The sequence below is a fragment of the Pseudophryne corroboree genome, chromosome 5 (assembly GCF_028390025.1).
Source record: "Pseudophryne corroboree isolate aPseCor3 chromosome 5, aPseCor3.hap2, whole genome shotgun sequence".
Taxonomy (NCBI): domain Eukaryota; kingdom Metazoa; phylum Chordata; class Amphibia; order Anura; family Myobatrachidae; genus Pseudophryne; species Pseudophryne corroboree.
The window spans coordinates 723,142,232-723,155,270 of NC_086448.1; the positions used below are offsets into that span (position 1 = coordinate 723,142,232).

At 44.3% G+C, this 13,039-nt stretch overlaps 1 protein-coding gene across 2 annotated transcripts in view; it reads right to left on the reverse strand.

Annotated features, from left to right (window-relative positions):
* Positions 1-301: 301 nt before the first annotated feature.
* SNX16 (sorting nexin 16) overlaps positions 302-13,039 on the reverse strand; it is a 31,963-nt gene continuing 19,225 nt past the window's right edge. Inside the window, exons 7-8 of one of the 2 annotated variants that reach the window (XM_063924004.1) lie at positions 2,775-2,891; positions 302-1,984 (exon numbers count right to left, since the gene is read on the reverse strand). In XM_063924004.1, the coding sequence (XP_063780074.1) occupies positions 1,879-1,984; positions 2,775-2,891 (223 nt within the window). In that variant the 3' untranslated portion in view covers positions 302-1,878. Of the gene's footprint in view, positions 1,985-2,774; positions 2,892-3,743; positions 5,265-13,039 lie in introns of those variants that run through there. The other variant, XM_063924003.1, reaches the window with a different exon arrangement.

Consider the following 13,039-nt stretch of genomic DNA (forward strand, 5'->3'; position numbering starts at 1 on the left):
GGGCCCAAAGTGTGGTGAGCGTGGAAAGACCATGAGAGAACTTGCTGCTGGGATTCCGTCCGACGGGATGCAGCTGCAGGCATACTGACAGCCAGCATCCCATCTGCCAGTAAAACATACCGTTCCACGATGATGCAGCAGCCAGTGGCTGTTCGTAGACAGTGGTCACATAGAGTCAGGCCACTAAAGATGGAAGGATGCGGTAACCGCAAATTCACCCAGCAACTCACATCACCAGGTGGAGAAGATCCCGCAGTTCTATTCCTCAGATTCCATTGCATGACCAACTTAACATGGGAACTTCTGCTTTCATCTTTAATGAATATACAAGGCTGCATTTGAAACAATGCATCATTTATCTATAATAAAAATGTTTTCCATTTGATCACCATTATACAAATAACATTGCACAAATCACTGAAATTAGTGTTTCGGTAAAAGCAAACAAAAGCCACTTCTATATATGAAGATTACCATGGCAACTGTGCGTGCGTCAATGAGGATAGAAATCCTTTATGGAAAGGATTAAAGTTCAGAGTTAAATGGAATATGAATAAGTTTCCGTTACAATACCAAGTTCTTAAAACATGAATAGCAGGCTACTACTTCATTATGGCTTTGATGTAATAATCACATTGCTGTCCCTAAAATAAAAAGTACTCTATAATAAAGAAAAAAAATGCACACCGTAAAAGACCAGCTAATCGTGGTGAAGAACCTTAGTATGGCTTGAAAATGATTAAGAATGGCTAGATTTACATTTCCGCTGCAAATAGCAGACCATTTACGGGGGATGAGAATATACTTAAAAAGAAAAAAAAAAAAAAAGAATTTTTTTTTATCACTTTTCCTTGTACATGGTATAAAATATACACAACTGATACTCCCTCTTAATTTATAAATACTTCAGTTTGATACTTTTCTTCTGACCAAATGTCTTTTGTTAATATAGTGTATATTACGTGTAGAATTTTTTTTGAAAAAAAAAAAAATGATGTTAATTAAAAAAATGTAGGATGACGTATGTGCATAGAGTGTACCCACCTAACATATATGAATTATCTGTGCGGAGGTTCTATTTATATGGGTCACAGAGCACACTTTGGGGGAGATGTACCAAGTTTTGGAGAGTGAAAGTGTAGAGAGAGAAAGTACCAGCCAATCAGCCCCTGACTGACATGCTACAGGCTGTGTTTAAAAATGGACAGTTAAAAAATACTCTCTCTCTCTCCACTTTATCACTCTCCAAGGCTTAGCACAGTACATCTGCCCCAGTGTTTATGTCTTCACAGAAACTTCCAATCAGTTTCACAGGGAGGTGCTGGAAGTCAGGTGAGCTGACGGCAGAGCAGCATTACATGAGTCACACCGAGCTAATAATAGAACAACCTGTACTTATATGTTGTTGCTCAGTTACTAGAAAAGCTTTTCTATCGGAGCAGCGGCTGATTAAAATAACTCAGTTGGCAGCATCCAGAGCATGAAACAAGTGATTCTTTGTGTATAAAAATAAAGAGACAGCGTGATGGCAAAGCAGAACGTGCCCTTGTGGCACGGGAATAATGTATACGTCTAGAAAAGTGCTTGAATTATGCCACTATACGGACACAGCTAGGCCATAACTGGTAACTCAGTGTACATTAGTCCTTAGGAGGGCCTTGTTTATTCAATTGCTAAGGTGCAAGCCCTTTATATCCTCTGATTGTAAAGCCGTCTTCTCAGGCGGATAAGTAGCAGCAAAACAGCAGTTCTTTGTCTGTTACTCGTATGCGCAAACATCCTGTGTTAGCCGTTCAAGGGCCCTGGTGCTTCACTGTACGGTAACAGCTCAGAGTACATGAGGATCCGCAGTACATGGTTAGTGTTACTACAGGCACATTAAATGTCTTCATCGGGATCCGCCACCTCTGCTACTTCAATCTCTGGCAGCAGATCCGCGTGTAGGGACTCGCTCCAGCAGTTCTCATGGCTGTCTTTATAGGAGCTGGAAACCAAGGGCAATAGAACAAGTTATGGATTAGATATAACCATTTCATCAGCTACCCCCCCCCCCCCCTTCCCCCCACACTCTATCCTCAAAAAACTGTAATAAAATAAAAATCTCAATAAAGACAAATCACAGAAAACAGCTGGGTACACACTTACACAATATCGTGCCGATTCATCCCATCTTGGCGAATCAGAACGACAAATCGGGTGTATCGTGCAGGGTGTACAGCGGATTGCACGCTCCCGCGGCAGCGGGTCACATGCGAGGTCGTGTAATTAGTCATGCTGCACACCACCTCGCAGGCGATGCAGTGAATATTAAGGAGGTACAGAACAGTGATCATTTCAGGGCTCATTAATATCTGCCTAGTGTGTAGCGGCAATCTCTCGACGCGCAGGGCAAAGGGTAATCGCTCTGCACATCGACGCGATTGCAGGTCGCACTAGTGTGCACTCAGTTTTACAGTCATGAATAGGTTTGGCATAAGGCTGCAGGAATAAGGTAATCAGACATAATACTGCAATTTATAATTTAAAAATAATACAAATGTGCTTAAGGATCACTACACGTTAAATAGGGTAGCTTTATCCAAAAATGACAAGCAAAAAACAAAAAATAAAAAAAAGTAGCCATCATTTACCCTGCATATATATATATATATATATATATAAAAAAAAAATGCATTTGCACTCCTTGCATTGCAACAGTTTGTTCCCGGATCAAATTTTATTTGGTCCTAGTTCTGAATCAAGCTCACAGCCCCGTCACATATCACATATCTTACCCATTGACCGCGGCGGCCACCTGGTCTGCTTCTATAGCAGAGGACTCCACCTCTCCGCTGCACTCACTCTCTTCGACAGAACGCCTGCGCGCCTCGCCATGCCGACCGCTCATTACCCTAAGGAGAGTTTCCAGTTCCTTAAATAACTTCATGGAAAACCACACATAGCAGTAACTATGGCAACATTGTTAGAAACATCTACCAATCATAAAGCAGATTTTAGGTGGACCTTCTCACACACACACTCCAGTTTATATTTACTACACTCAATAGACAAAAGTACAGTTCTGGTTATTGCTTAATTAGAAATACACACACACAGATATATATGTAAAATCTATCTATTTTATTATCTTTTTAAAAAGGGACTGAATGTGCAAATTGATCCCAGAGAATATTTTGTAGCTATTATGTAGCCCATACACTTGTGAGATATCGGGTACTATCCTTCGATTTCGACAGCATCTGTGATATAATCGAAGGATTGTATGCACATTTTAGGTACCTTGCGACGCGATGTGGGGGCACGCCGGTCAAATCTCGCGTCTCAAGTATGTGCTGCACTTAATATTTATCGAATCGCGGTGCGATCGCATGCTATTTTTTACCACTTTCAATTTATCACACTGCGATATGTGAAGACAGGAGCAAATTTCCTGGCCACTCCTCTTCCCCCCACTGAGCACATGACTGGAGAGGAGGCTGCAAGCACGCTGCTGAGCTCCCAAACAGCGGACAAGGTAGGCAGGCTACACCACTGGCCACCAATGATCATTATGATGTTTTACCACCACTGCCCACCATTATGCTGCTCTACCTATAATTATACTGGCCCCTTACCCAAAATGCTGCACCACTACAAGCCCCTGGCCGCGCCCTAAACGCCATCATACTGCACCACTGCAATCCACCATTATGCTGCTGCACCCACCATAAACTGGCCCACTGCCCAAAATGCTGCACCACTGTAAGCCCCTGGCCGCACCCTAAATGCCATCATACTGCGCCACTGCAAGCCACCATTGTGCTGCTGCACCAACCATATACTGGCGCACTGCCCAAAATGCTGCACCACTGCAAGCCACTGGCTGCGCCCTAAACGCCTTTATGCTGTCCCAATGCAAGCAACAGCCCACCATTATGCTGCTGCACCCTGCACACCAATGTATTATCACAACATATATCAGACAACTCACAGCAGTAACTAGAAAACAAACTTTATTTAACCAGAATAATACTAGAAAACAAAGATTATGTAACCAGAATAATGGAACTTTTTTCATTTTCTATTTTTTGCTTTCTGCAGATGTCCCATGAGAGCTGTGATTTCTTAATGGGCTTTATCAGCCTGTACCGTGAGGTGGAGTGTCTCTGGCTGACATCCTCACCAGACTACAGCAACAAACAGAAGAGGGAGGCTGCTTATAACTGCCTAGTGGAGTACTCAAAGCCCACCTATGTTGCTGCCTCGGTGGCCTGGGTCTGGAAGAAAATTGCCAATATACGGACAGTCTTTGCAAAAGAGAACCGCAAGGTGGAGGAGTCCAAGAGGTCAGGGGCGGGTACAGACAAGGTGTATGTGATGCAGCTGTGGCACTACAAAGAACTAAACTTCCTAGTGGAGAAACAGTCAGCTAAGGAGTCTCTAGTGTGATGGCCGAGGAGGGAAGTCTCGCTGTGGAGGAGGCCAAAGGGGTAAGTTGCTTTTTAATTGTCATTACCTAATATATTCCTCCTGTCATGCCACAGCTCCTTCCCCATTAAAAAAGGAATAATATTTTTCCCGGACCTCTTTTGCACTTGCAGTGCCGCGTAAAGTCACTGCAGATGGTCCCACCGAGGAAATCGGCACTGTCACCACTGGCTGGTTGGGGGTCTTCCGGTCCTGCTGGGAGCAAAGGCATTTGCCTTGTGGCCTTGCGTCGGAGCATGTTGTACAGTATACAGCATGCTCTTACTACACAGTCAATTTTGTCCAGCCTCATGTTGATGGGTTTGTGGAAGATCCTGAACCGGTTGCAGAGAATGCCAAATGTATTCTCAACAACCCAACAGGCCCTAGAAAGGCAGTATTAGAAAATGCGCCTATCGTGGTTCAGGACTCTTTGCGCGTAGGGCTTCATTATGTGTTCGTGCAGTGCAAAGGCCTCATCTGCCACAAACATAAATCCCAGGCCATTCTTTGTTTGCTCCACAGGCGGCAGATGAATGGAGTTGGTGGTGAGACTATCATAGAAGCGCATATTTTTCAAGGATCCACCATCTGAGCAACGAGCATTTTTCCCAACATCCATGAAAATAAATTCATAGTTTGTATTGACCACCGCCATGAGAACAATGCTAAAGTAGCCTTTATAATTGAAGTAGTCCAACCCGCTGTTGGTGGGTATGGTGATGTGCACAGGTTTCCCGTCTATCACACCACCACAGTTTGGGAAATTCCAGTGCCTGTCAAAATCCTCTGCAATAGCTTGCCACGCTTGTAGGGAACTGGAAAAGAAAAATAAATAAATATATGTTTCAATATTTACTAAATATGTTTTTTTTTACCCTACAGACACCTGAAGATCTCAGCCGTACCCCTGACCTCAACAACACATTACCAGAGCAACAGAAATCTCCACAGCTACAGGGTTCCAGGAGGAAGCCACGGAAAACAACATTTGTAGAAGACCCGTTACTATTGGAGGCCCATTCACAGCTGCCCTGGAAACCTGATGAATTTGATGACTTCGCGTCATATGTTAGCAAAACCATGTGTAAGGTTTCCGAGCAGCAGGACGTAGAGTGCCAGCGTCTGGTGTTACAGGTTTTGTACAAAACACTCACAGGACAACGGACACCAGATTGGAACGTTCATGGGCCAGAACCTCAAGCACCTGCTCCTCATCTCCCATTGACCTTCAGTTCACCACCCACCTACCCTTCCTCCAGTACCCATCCTCCTCCGCATACCAGCTACCATTTCGGTTATCTGCAACCGCAGCCCCCATCCACCTACCCCTCCTCATCAAACCAGCCACACTTCCAGTTATCGTCAACGCCCACCCCCATCCACCCTTCCCCCACTATCCACTCTCCTCCTCAACCCAGCTACCCTTCCCAAGCCAGCCACACATCCACCGTCCCCTCCGCAATTTTGACCTCCTTGATGTCACAGGGGGGACAAGAGGAGGCAGAGGAGACAAGTCTCTTCCAAATGTAGGGCGATTCTCATTTACTGCTGCCCTTATACATACCAACAGATGTGGTGAAGTCTGATACTACGGTGAGTGTCAACGCTTTCAGGCGGACAATGCACACATGCTGCTAGGGACAGGTTGATGGTACCGGGGACCCATCTTCCTGCCCGTAGCTGCATGTGTGCATTGCACCCCTGGCACCGGTAACACTCAACACTGTAGTATCAGAATGCACCACATTTGTCACTATACTGTATATAGCTGTTTCATTTCATAAATGTAATGATGCAGATGTGCTGCCTTACGAAAATGTATACTGTTTGCTAAAATTTAGCCATTTAATAAAATGATGTCTTGAAATAAAAAGCAAATTTTTTCGACCAAATTCAGTTTGCAAAATAAAATATTTTGTTACACGACAAGCAATGTGTGGTGTCATTTTCTTACCTTACAGTACTTGTACTGAAGCACCTTGATAATAGCCTTGCAGGTTTCAGCTATGATGTGTCCCAAAGCCTGCACAGAGATACGGGTCCCAAACTTCAGTCCTCAAACGACTGTCCAGTAGCAAGGAACCGCAGGGTAGCCACGAGCCTCTCCTAAGCAGGGATAGGCACCCGCCATCTGGTATCCTGCTGCTGTATGTGGGGGGGGGGGGTCACCAGATGCAGCAACTCCTGGAAGGCGTCATCATCCATGCGCAGGAAGTTACCGTAGTCGGCCGGGTTGTTCTCCCTGATCTCATCCAGGAGGGGTATGTAGAAACGAGTAGGCCACTTAAGCAGCCACTGCTTGGTCCAGCAAGATCTCTCCCTCCGCCTTTGCTGGACCCTCTCCCTGTTTCCCCTCATCTTGAGCACAGATTAGCACATGAGAGCCCGATAGCGAGTAGAATCTATCTCTACACACACACACACACCAGTATAGAAAGACTTTGTAATGCAAGCAGAACAAAGCAGTGCATGGTAGCTAGCAATGTGGAACGAGCAGCAGGTATAAACCAAACTTCTCTAGTCACAGAGCAAACAGAAGTGCACAAAGTTAAAATGGCTGCTTGTTTATATATCCCCCAGATAGGCCAGCCCTCTATTAAAATTTTTCAAAATCTTTGGTCAGCATGCGATGCGCTCACATTCGATCATCCAATGCCACCCGATTTGTGGTCGTAAGGGGCATGCGATAAATCACAGGATTGTATGCGCTGTCAAAGTCAGAAAAATGTCTCAATGCACGTTGCCATATTTGCACCGCACACTGGTCCGCGCTGCGCGTGCATGCGCTCTCCCGTGGATTCGCATACCCGCAATAACGTGCACTCGCAGGCGCGGTATGCGTATTTACGGTAGAGTTTATGTAGTCGTAGCGTGCGACTCATTCGTTACAAATGTTCACAATTAATGTAGTTTATAGATCATGGTCCCTTTGATAGATTCTGAAAGTTTGGTTAAAATACAATGTCCCAGAGCTGAGGAATCCCTCTTTATATCGTACAAAGGGTCTAACAGGAATCACACAGCAGTGTTTGGTACCCATCGGAAGAGTATTTAATTAGCAATATTCCGGTGTTGGTTTGGAGCGTATTAATCGCTCGTGCGAATAGTTATGAACATAAGAAGTTTATGTCCATTTCTATTAATTACACATACTCAGGTATGCGGCGGGAAACCCAGTTTCCCACCCACCTGAGCTGTTGGAAATCGTCACAGCCCACCTGTATGAATCACCCTATGACCTTTTGTTATGATACAGGGCCGAATTCCTTCGGCCAATGGACAATGGGATTGTAGGACCAGGAGATTGCATTGTGTGTGGGGCATAAATAGGCAGGCCGACCACATCCAGCTCTCACTCTCTCTCATCAACGGTTATCTGCTGATAGCCGGGAGCTGGATATCGAGGCGCAGGCGATCATACCCTTTGTGCGTAAGTTTCTCTCCGTTATCATTGTCTTTCTGTGAGCCAATTTCTCTCATCTCATCTCTCTCTCTCTCTCTCTCTCTCTGTTCTGTTCTCTCATATCTCCCCTAGACTAGGCTAGTATTGTATTGTATTAGATAGTATTGTATTGTATTGCATTTAGGTCAGTGTAGTATTGTCTTTTTGTATTTATTGTTTAGTTCTGTGGTTAGGAAGTCTCTGTTATATTGTAGTGTATCATTTGTACTGTTATCCCCTTTTACAAGTATATTAGAAATAATACAGTTAATAGGCTTTGGAACCTAAACCAGCATATGTGTATTTCCTATAGTGTTAAGTGTTCACTTGAGCGTCGGTGACGCTCAAGCAGCTTTGTAGTTAGTCAGGTTACACAAGGTTGCACTTACACCCTGTACTCACATTAAGGTATTCAGTGTATTTCATTGGTATAAGGTTTTATCATAAAGGTATAGTGTTGTGAGCGTCTGCATCGCTGGTGACCTCCTCGTGGTCTCGAGCGTAAGCTACGCCATAGCGAATCATTACCCTAGACATAACCAATAACGTGTCCTGTGATCGCTGGGCCGTGAGCGAACGTGACGCTTGAGCGTCTCGCCTACGGCTGAGCGATCGTTACGCAACTAGCGTACCATTACGGTACTTCTTAAGTAAACAGCGTACAGTGTTCTTAGCTTCATAAAGGGTTGTTATACGACAAAGGAATTTAGCATTGTCAATTGCGGGCTCGTCCTATCCTTCTCATATCTGCACTAGGTAGATCAGCAGACATTATCCCTCCAGCAAAGGGTGGGAGGTTGTCTCATAGTGCTGGCGGGATAAGCGTCTGCTTCGCTTAGATAAAGAGTGCTGAAGGAACCCGGTAACCGGAAGTAAGAACAAAACGCTTGTGTCTTTTTAAAACTGTTTATTTTTCTTTTGTCTTGCGTACGCATACATACCTGCATTTCTTTTCACTTGTGTATTTCATTTTTCGTATATCACTATTCCTGTTTGCCAAATTTTATAGTTGATAGAAAGTGCTAAAAAGAGATTTGCTGTTATTTAATAGTAGAGGTGATAGTTAAAGTATAGAACAAACACACGGTTTGTCTGAGATACAAGGCAGTCAGTGTGGATTGCGGTAGATGATCAGGGATCATTTACATTGATAAAAATATATTGTGTTACGGTGGATCCTTTGCATTGCATACACGTGTCGCTAACAAAGACTAGCGTACGCAATCCAAAAGGCAGACGCACGCAGCGTACATTACGCAACGTAGCGTCCGGTTACGCCCACGTAGCTCAAGTTGTGATAAAGTGAAGTAACGCAAAGGCGATAATTAACGCACAGCGGTAGATAACGCGACGCGGTAAATAACGCAAATCTATTTTTGGAAAATCTGAAATTTAGTTTAACAGATCCTGCTCCTAATTGGTAACACTTTTGGCCTAAAGACAATTTCTGCGCAGAAATAGATATAGAAACAAAAGTGTGCTTGTGTTGAGTGAGTGTGTTTTGTATACAAAAGTTTATATAACTTCAAGGTGGAACCAAAAGGAAAGCCGGGTACTCGTCAAGGGACATACGTGTAAGTGACATATACGGTGGCCAGGGAGGCATCTCTGGTTAAATAATATTTGAGCATTAGAGTATAGCGGACCATAAGGTAACAAGACCAGGAGGTCATAAGGTAACAAGACCAGGAGGTCATAAGGTAACAAGACCAGGAGGTCGTAAGGTAAAAGGTCCGCTATAAAAGTCCAGTGGTACAACGCCTGGGGTGTTGGTGCAGAACCCATATAGGCCATACAAGCTCTGGCTGAAGGAATCGCAGCCGGAAACATAGATTCCATTGATCTTTCAGTACATGACAAGTAGTGCTCGTATACTGAACGATTGGACCGCACGTTATTGTGTGCAGTAGTTAGTAATCTGACCTAATACCATTAGAGTAAAGTGGTCACAAACGCTATCTGTACATTCTGACGTGATTTGTGTAATTTTTTATTTTTGGAAGGGAAGTTCGCTGGTCACTCAGGAACTATCTAACAACCCCAACTTTACTGGAAAGAGTAAGTGTCCTGCGGGTAACCCTCATATGTTCCAGTAAACTAAAGGTTCACAGGGGCCCTAGGTTGGGTCCAGCAGCTCTGGCTACAGTGATTGCAGCACAGGCCAACGTGGGCGAGAAGTAAGTGGGGTACTTGATAAACCACCACCGCCGGCCTGCCCAAGGACATCTTGGTTTGTTTGTAAGGGTTCGCTGAAAGCCTTGATATTCAAGGAGGAATAAGCAACGCCTGCAGATTATGGGGGCCATTTGTTCAGGTAGGGGGCGATCAACCCTGGTTCAGGTTGATTCTGTGAACCGACCAGTTGGGTCGGCACGATATGTAATGTGTGAAAAATATGGAATTCACACTGAATCTTTATGTGATGAATGGGAGAGAATGACTGTACAAGACAGGGACAAATTCCCAAGAATAGGTAGCTTTAGTCCAGAAGTGTTACAAAATTTAAGGAGGAGGATATGTCTCGTAAAATCAACAAAGAGACGAATTCAACATCATGATTGTTTACAGTTATGGCACCAGGAAGGTGAGATACAGAGAGGTTTGGCTCTGGCGGCAGGATCTGGGGCAGTCAGGAAGTTGATTGCCACAGCTCCTCCTCCACCATACATTGCAGGAGAGAAGTTGATTGCGGAGAGAAACGCACTGGGTTGTAAAACACAAACTCTTAGTAACCCTGTAAATGTTAATGATGTTAACCAAATAACTCATGCAAGTATTAACCCGTGCAAGATGTACCCTGTTTTGAACCTTCCTCAGGAGTGTGATCAAGAAGACGATTCAGCAACAATTTCAGCTCTCTCTCTTGCAGCCACCATAGCAGAGACCACAGTAGGCACAGCGACACCCACGAGATTAGTGAAAGCCCCTAGCGGAGGGATAGGTGAGGTCGTGTCAACGGGTAAGTACGGCACCATGCACTACACTGAAACAATTGTACCACAACAAGCTGTAGAATCTACACAGGAAGAGGCTGTTAGAATTGCTCCTGTAAGGGTAATAGCAGTTCCCAATGGAAAAACAGATGTGTCTGGAGCCACTCCCATAAGGAACATTGCCATGTACACTCCATTTTCCAGAATGGAATTAAGAACAATAGTGTCCGAATTTCCTGACCCCAGGAAGGATTTAGTTGCTAGCCAAAAATACATCAGGGATCTAGGTAACACCGTAGAACCCAACAACAAGGATTGGCAGATACTGCTAAGAGCTTGTTTACCTTCCAATGTTGATGCAACTCAGTTTTTAGCTGATTGTGCATTGGATAAAGATGTACCGCTTACAGACGTGTACAACAAGGATAATGTAAAGAGGATAAATTTACAGCTAAAAGAGTATTTCCCAGCCGTTGTTAAATGGAATAAAATATTTTCCATTAAGCAAAAGGAGTCCGAAACGGCAACAGAATATTTTCACCGGGCACTATTAGAAATGGCAAAGTACACTGGTATAGAAGACATTAAGACCAACCCAAACCATCGGGAAGTAGCAGTATCTGTACTGATGGATGGTTTAAAGGAAACATTAAAGACTAGGGTTCAGACCACGCAACCGTGCTGGCGAGGTCTGTCAGTGTCCGGCTTGAGAGAGGCTGCTATTGATCACGACAGAAACATCACTAGGCACAGGGAATCGCAAAGTGATAAGTTGATGTCCGTAAGTATACAGGCGCTGACCACAAGGCAGCCTGCGTATGTACCACCGAATCCTGTGGGTAAGGCAAGTGTAATAACATGTTTTTCTTGTAACAGACCGGGACACTTTGCACGAGAATGTACAACAAAGAATGTACAAAGGTCTTTTCAACCCCCTAGACAACAACACAACACACGACATTGGGAGCAGGGTCCACAGAGGCGGAGTTTTGAGCCACATACAGGGGAAACAAAAAGATATCCCCCAAACAGAGACTGGCATGCCTCTGGTAGTTCCCTAACTCCCTCACAAGTAGTTGCTGCCAGCGGGATTCAGGGAGGTCAGCATACCCAATAGGGGTGTGGCCATACCTGTAATCTGCACCCAGTTAAGTTGATTGCCAGTCTTGGAAGCGAACCAGAAATTGCAATCAATGTAGCTGGTAAAACTTTAAACTTTCTTGTAGACACAGGGGCGGCCAAGTCAGTGATAAATTCGACAGTGGGCATGAGAACCACTGGTAGGACAATTCCAGCCATGGGAGTAACAGGAGTAGTCCAGCACTACCCTGTTAGCAAACCAGCCGAGATTACAATAGGGCCTTTGCATACCAAGCATTCCTTTTTGCTGGCTGCATCTGCACCAACTAATCTCCTGGGAAGAGACTTACTATGTAAAATGGGTTGCGTCATTTATTGTACCCCTGAAGGTGTATTCTTGGACATTCCTGAGAATCACGCTCAGGAAGTACGAGACATGTTAGACTCCCCATCAAAATTAATGTCACATTCCATTATGACAAATAGGAATCCATCCCAAGTAGAAGAGATGATATCTCAGATACCAGAGGTCATAGACCAAAAGATGGACGATATTCTCCAATTGAAGTGGGAATTTCGTCGAAAACACAATCTCACCCTTGCTGCTGTAGGTAATGAGCTGACTGGTTGGGTGTCATGGTTGAACCCGCGAAATTGGTTCTCCGGTTTAGGAGACTGGGCTCAAGGAGTCATAATGGATGTTGGAAAGTTTCTACTATGTATCTTGGGTGTCGTTATATCGATTGGATTGATATTCAGATGCGGGCAGGCTTTAATGAGGTGCAAACAAAGTACAAAAGTGATGAGCTTGAGGAGTGAGGAAACTGTAATTAACCTGGATTTGATTTATGACCCAATGATAGAAACCAGGATGTGATGAAAATGCGATTATACGGTCCGTTTCTTTCACCTGTTTTTCTGCTTTTCTCCAAGATACAAAGACCCCCTTGGACGAGGAAGCTGACGAGACGAGATGTATACAGACAACGGATTGACCAAAGAAGAAGATTTGACAACTTTAAATATGGACACTTGATGAACTTTGCCATGGATCCCCAGTTTCCCTAGTATTTTTAAACTCACGCTAGCCCAACATTTTTGTAAATCTGATGGCTCAGACAAAGCTATTTGCTCA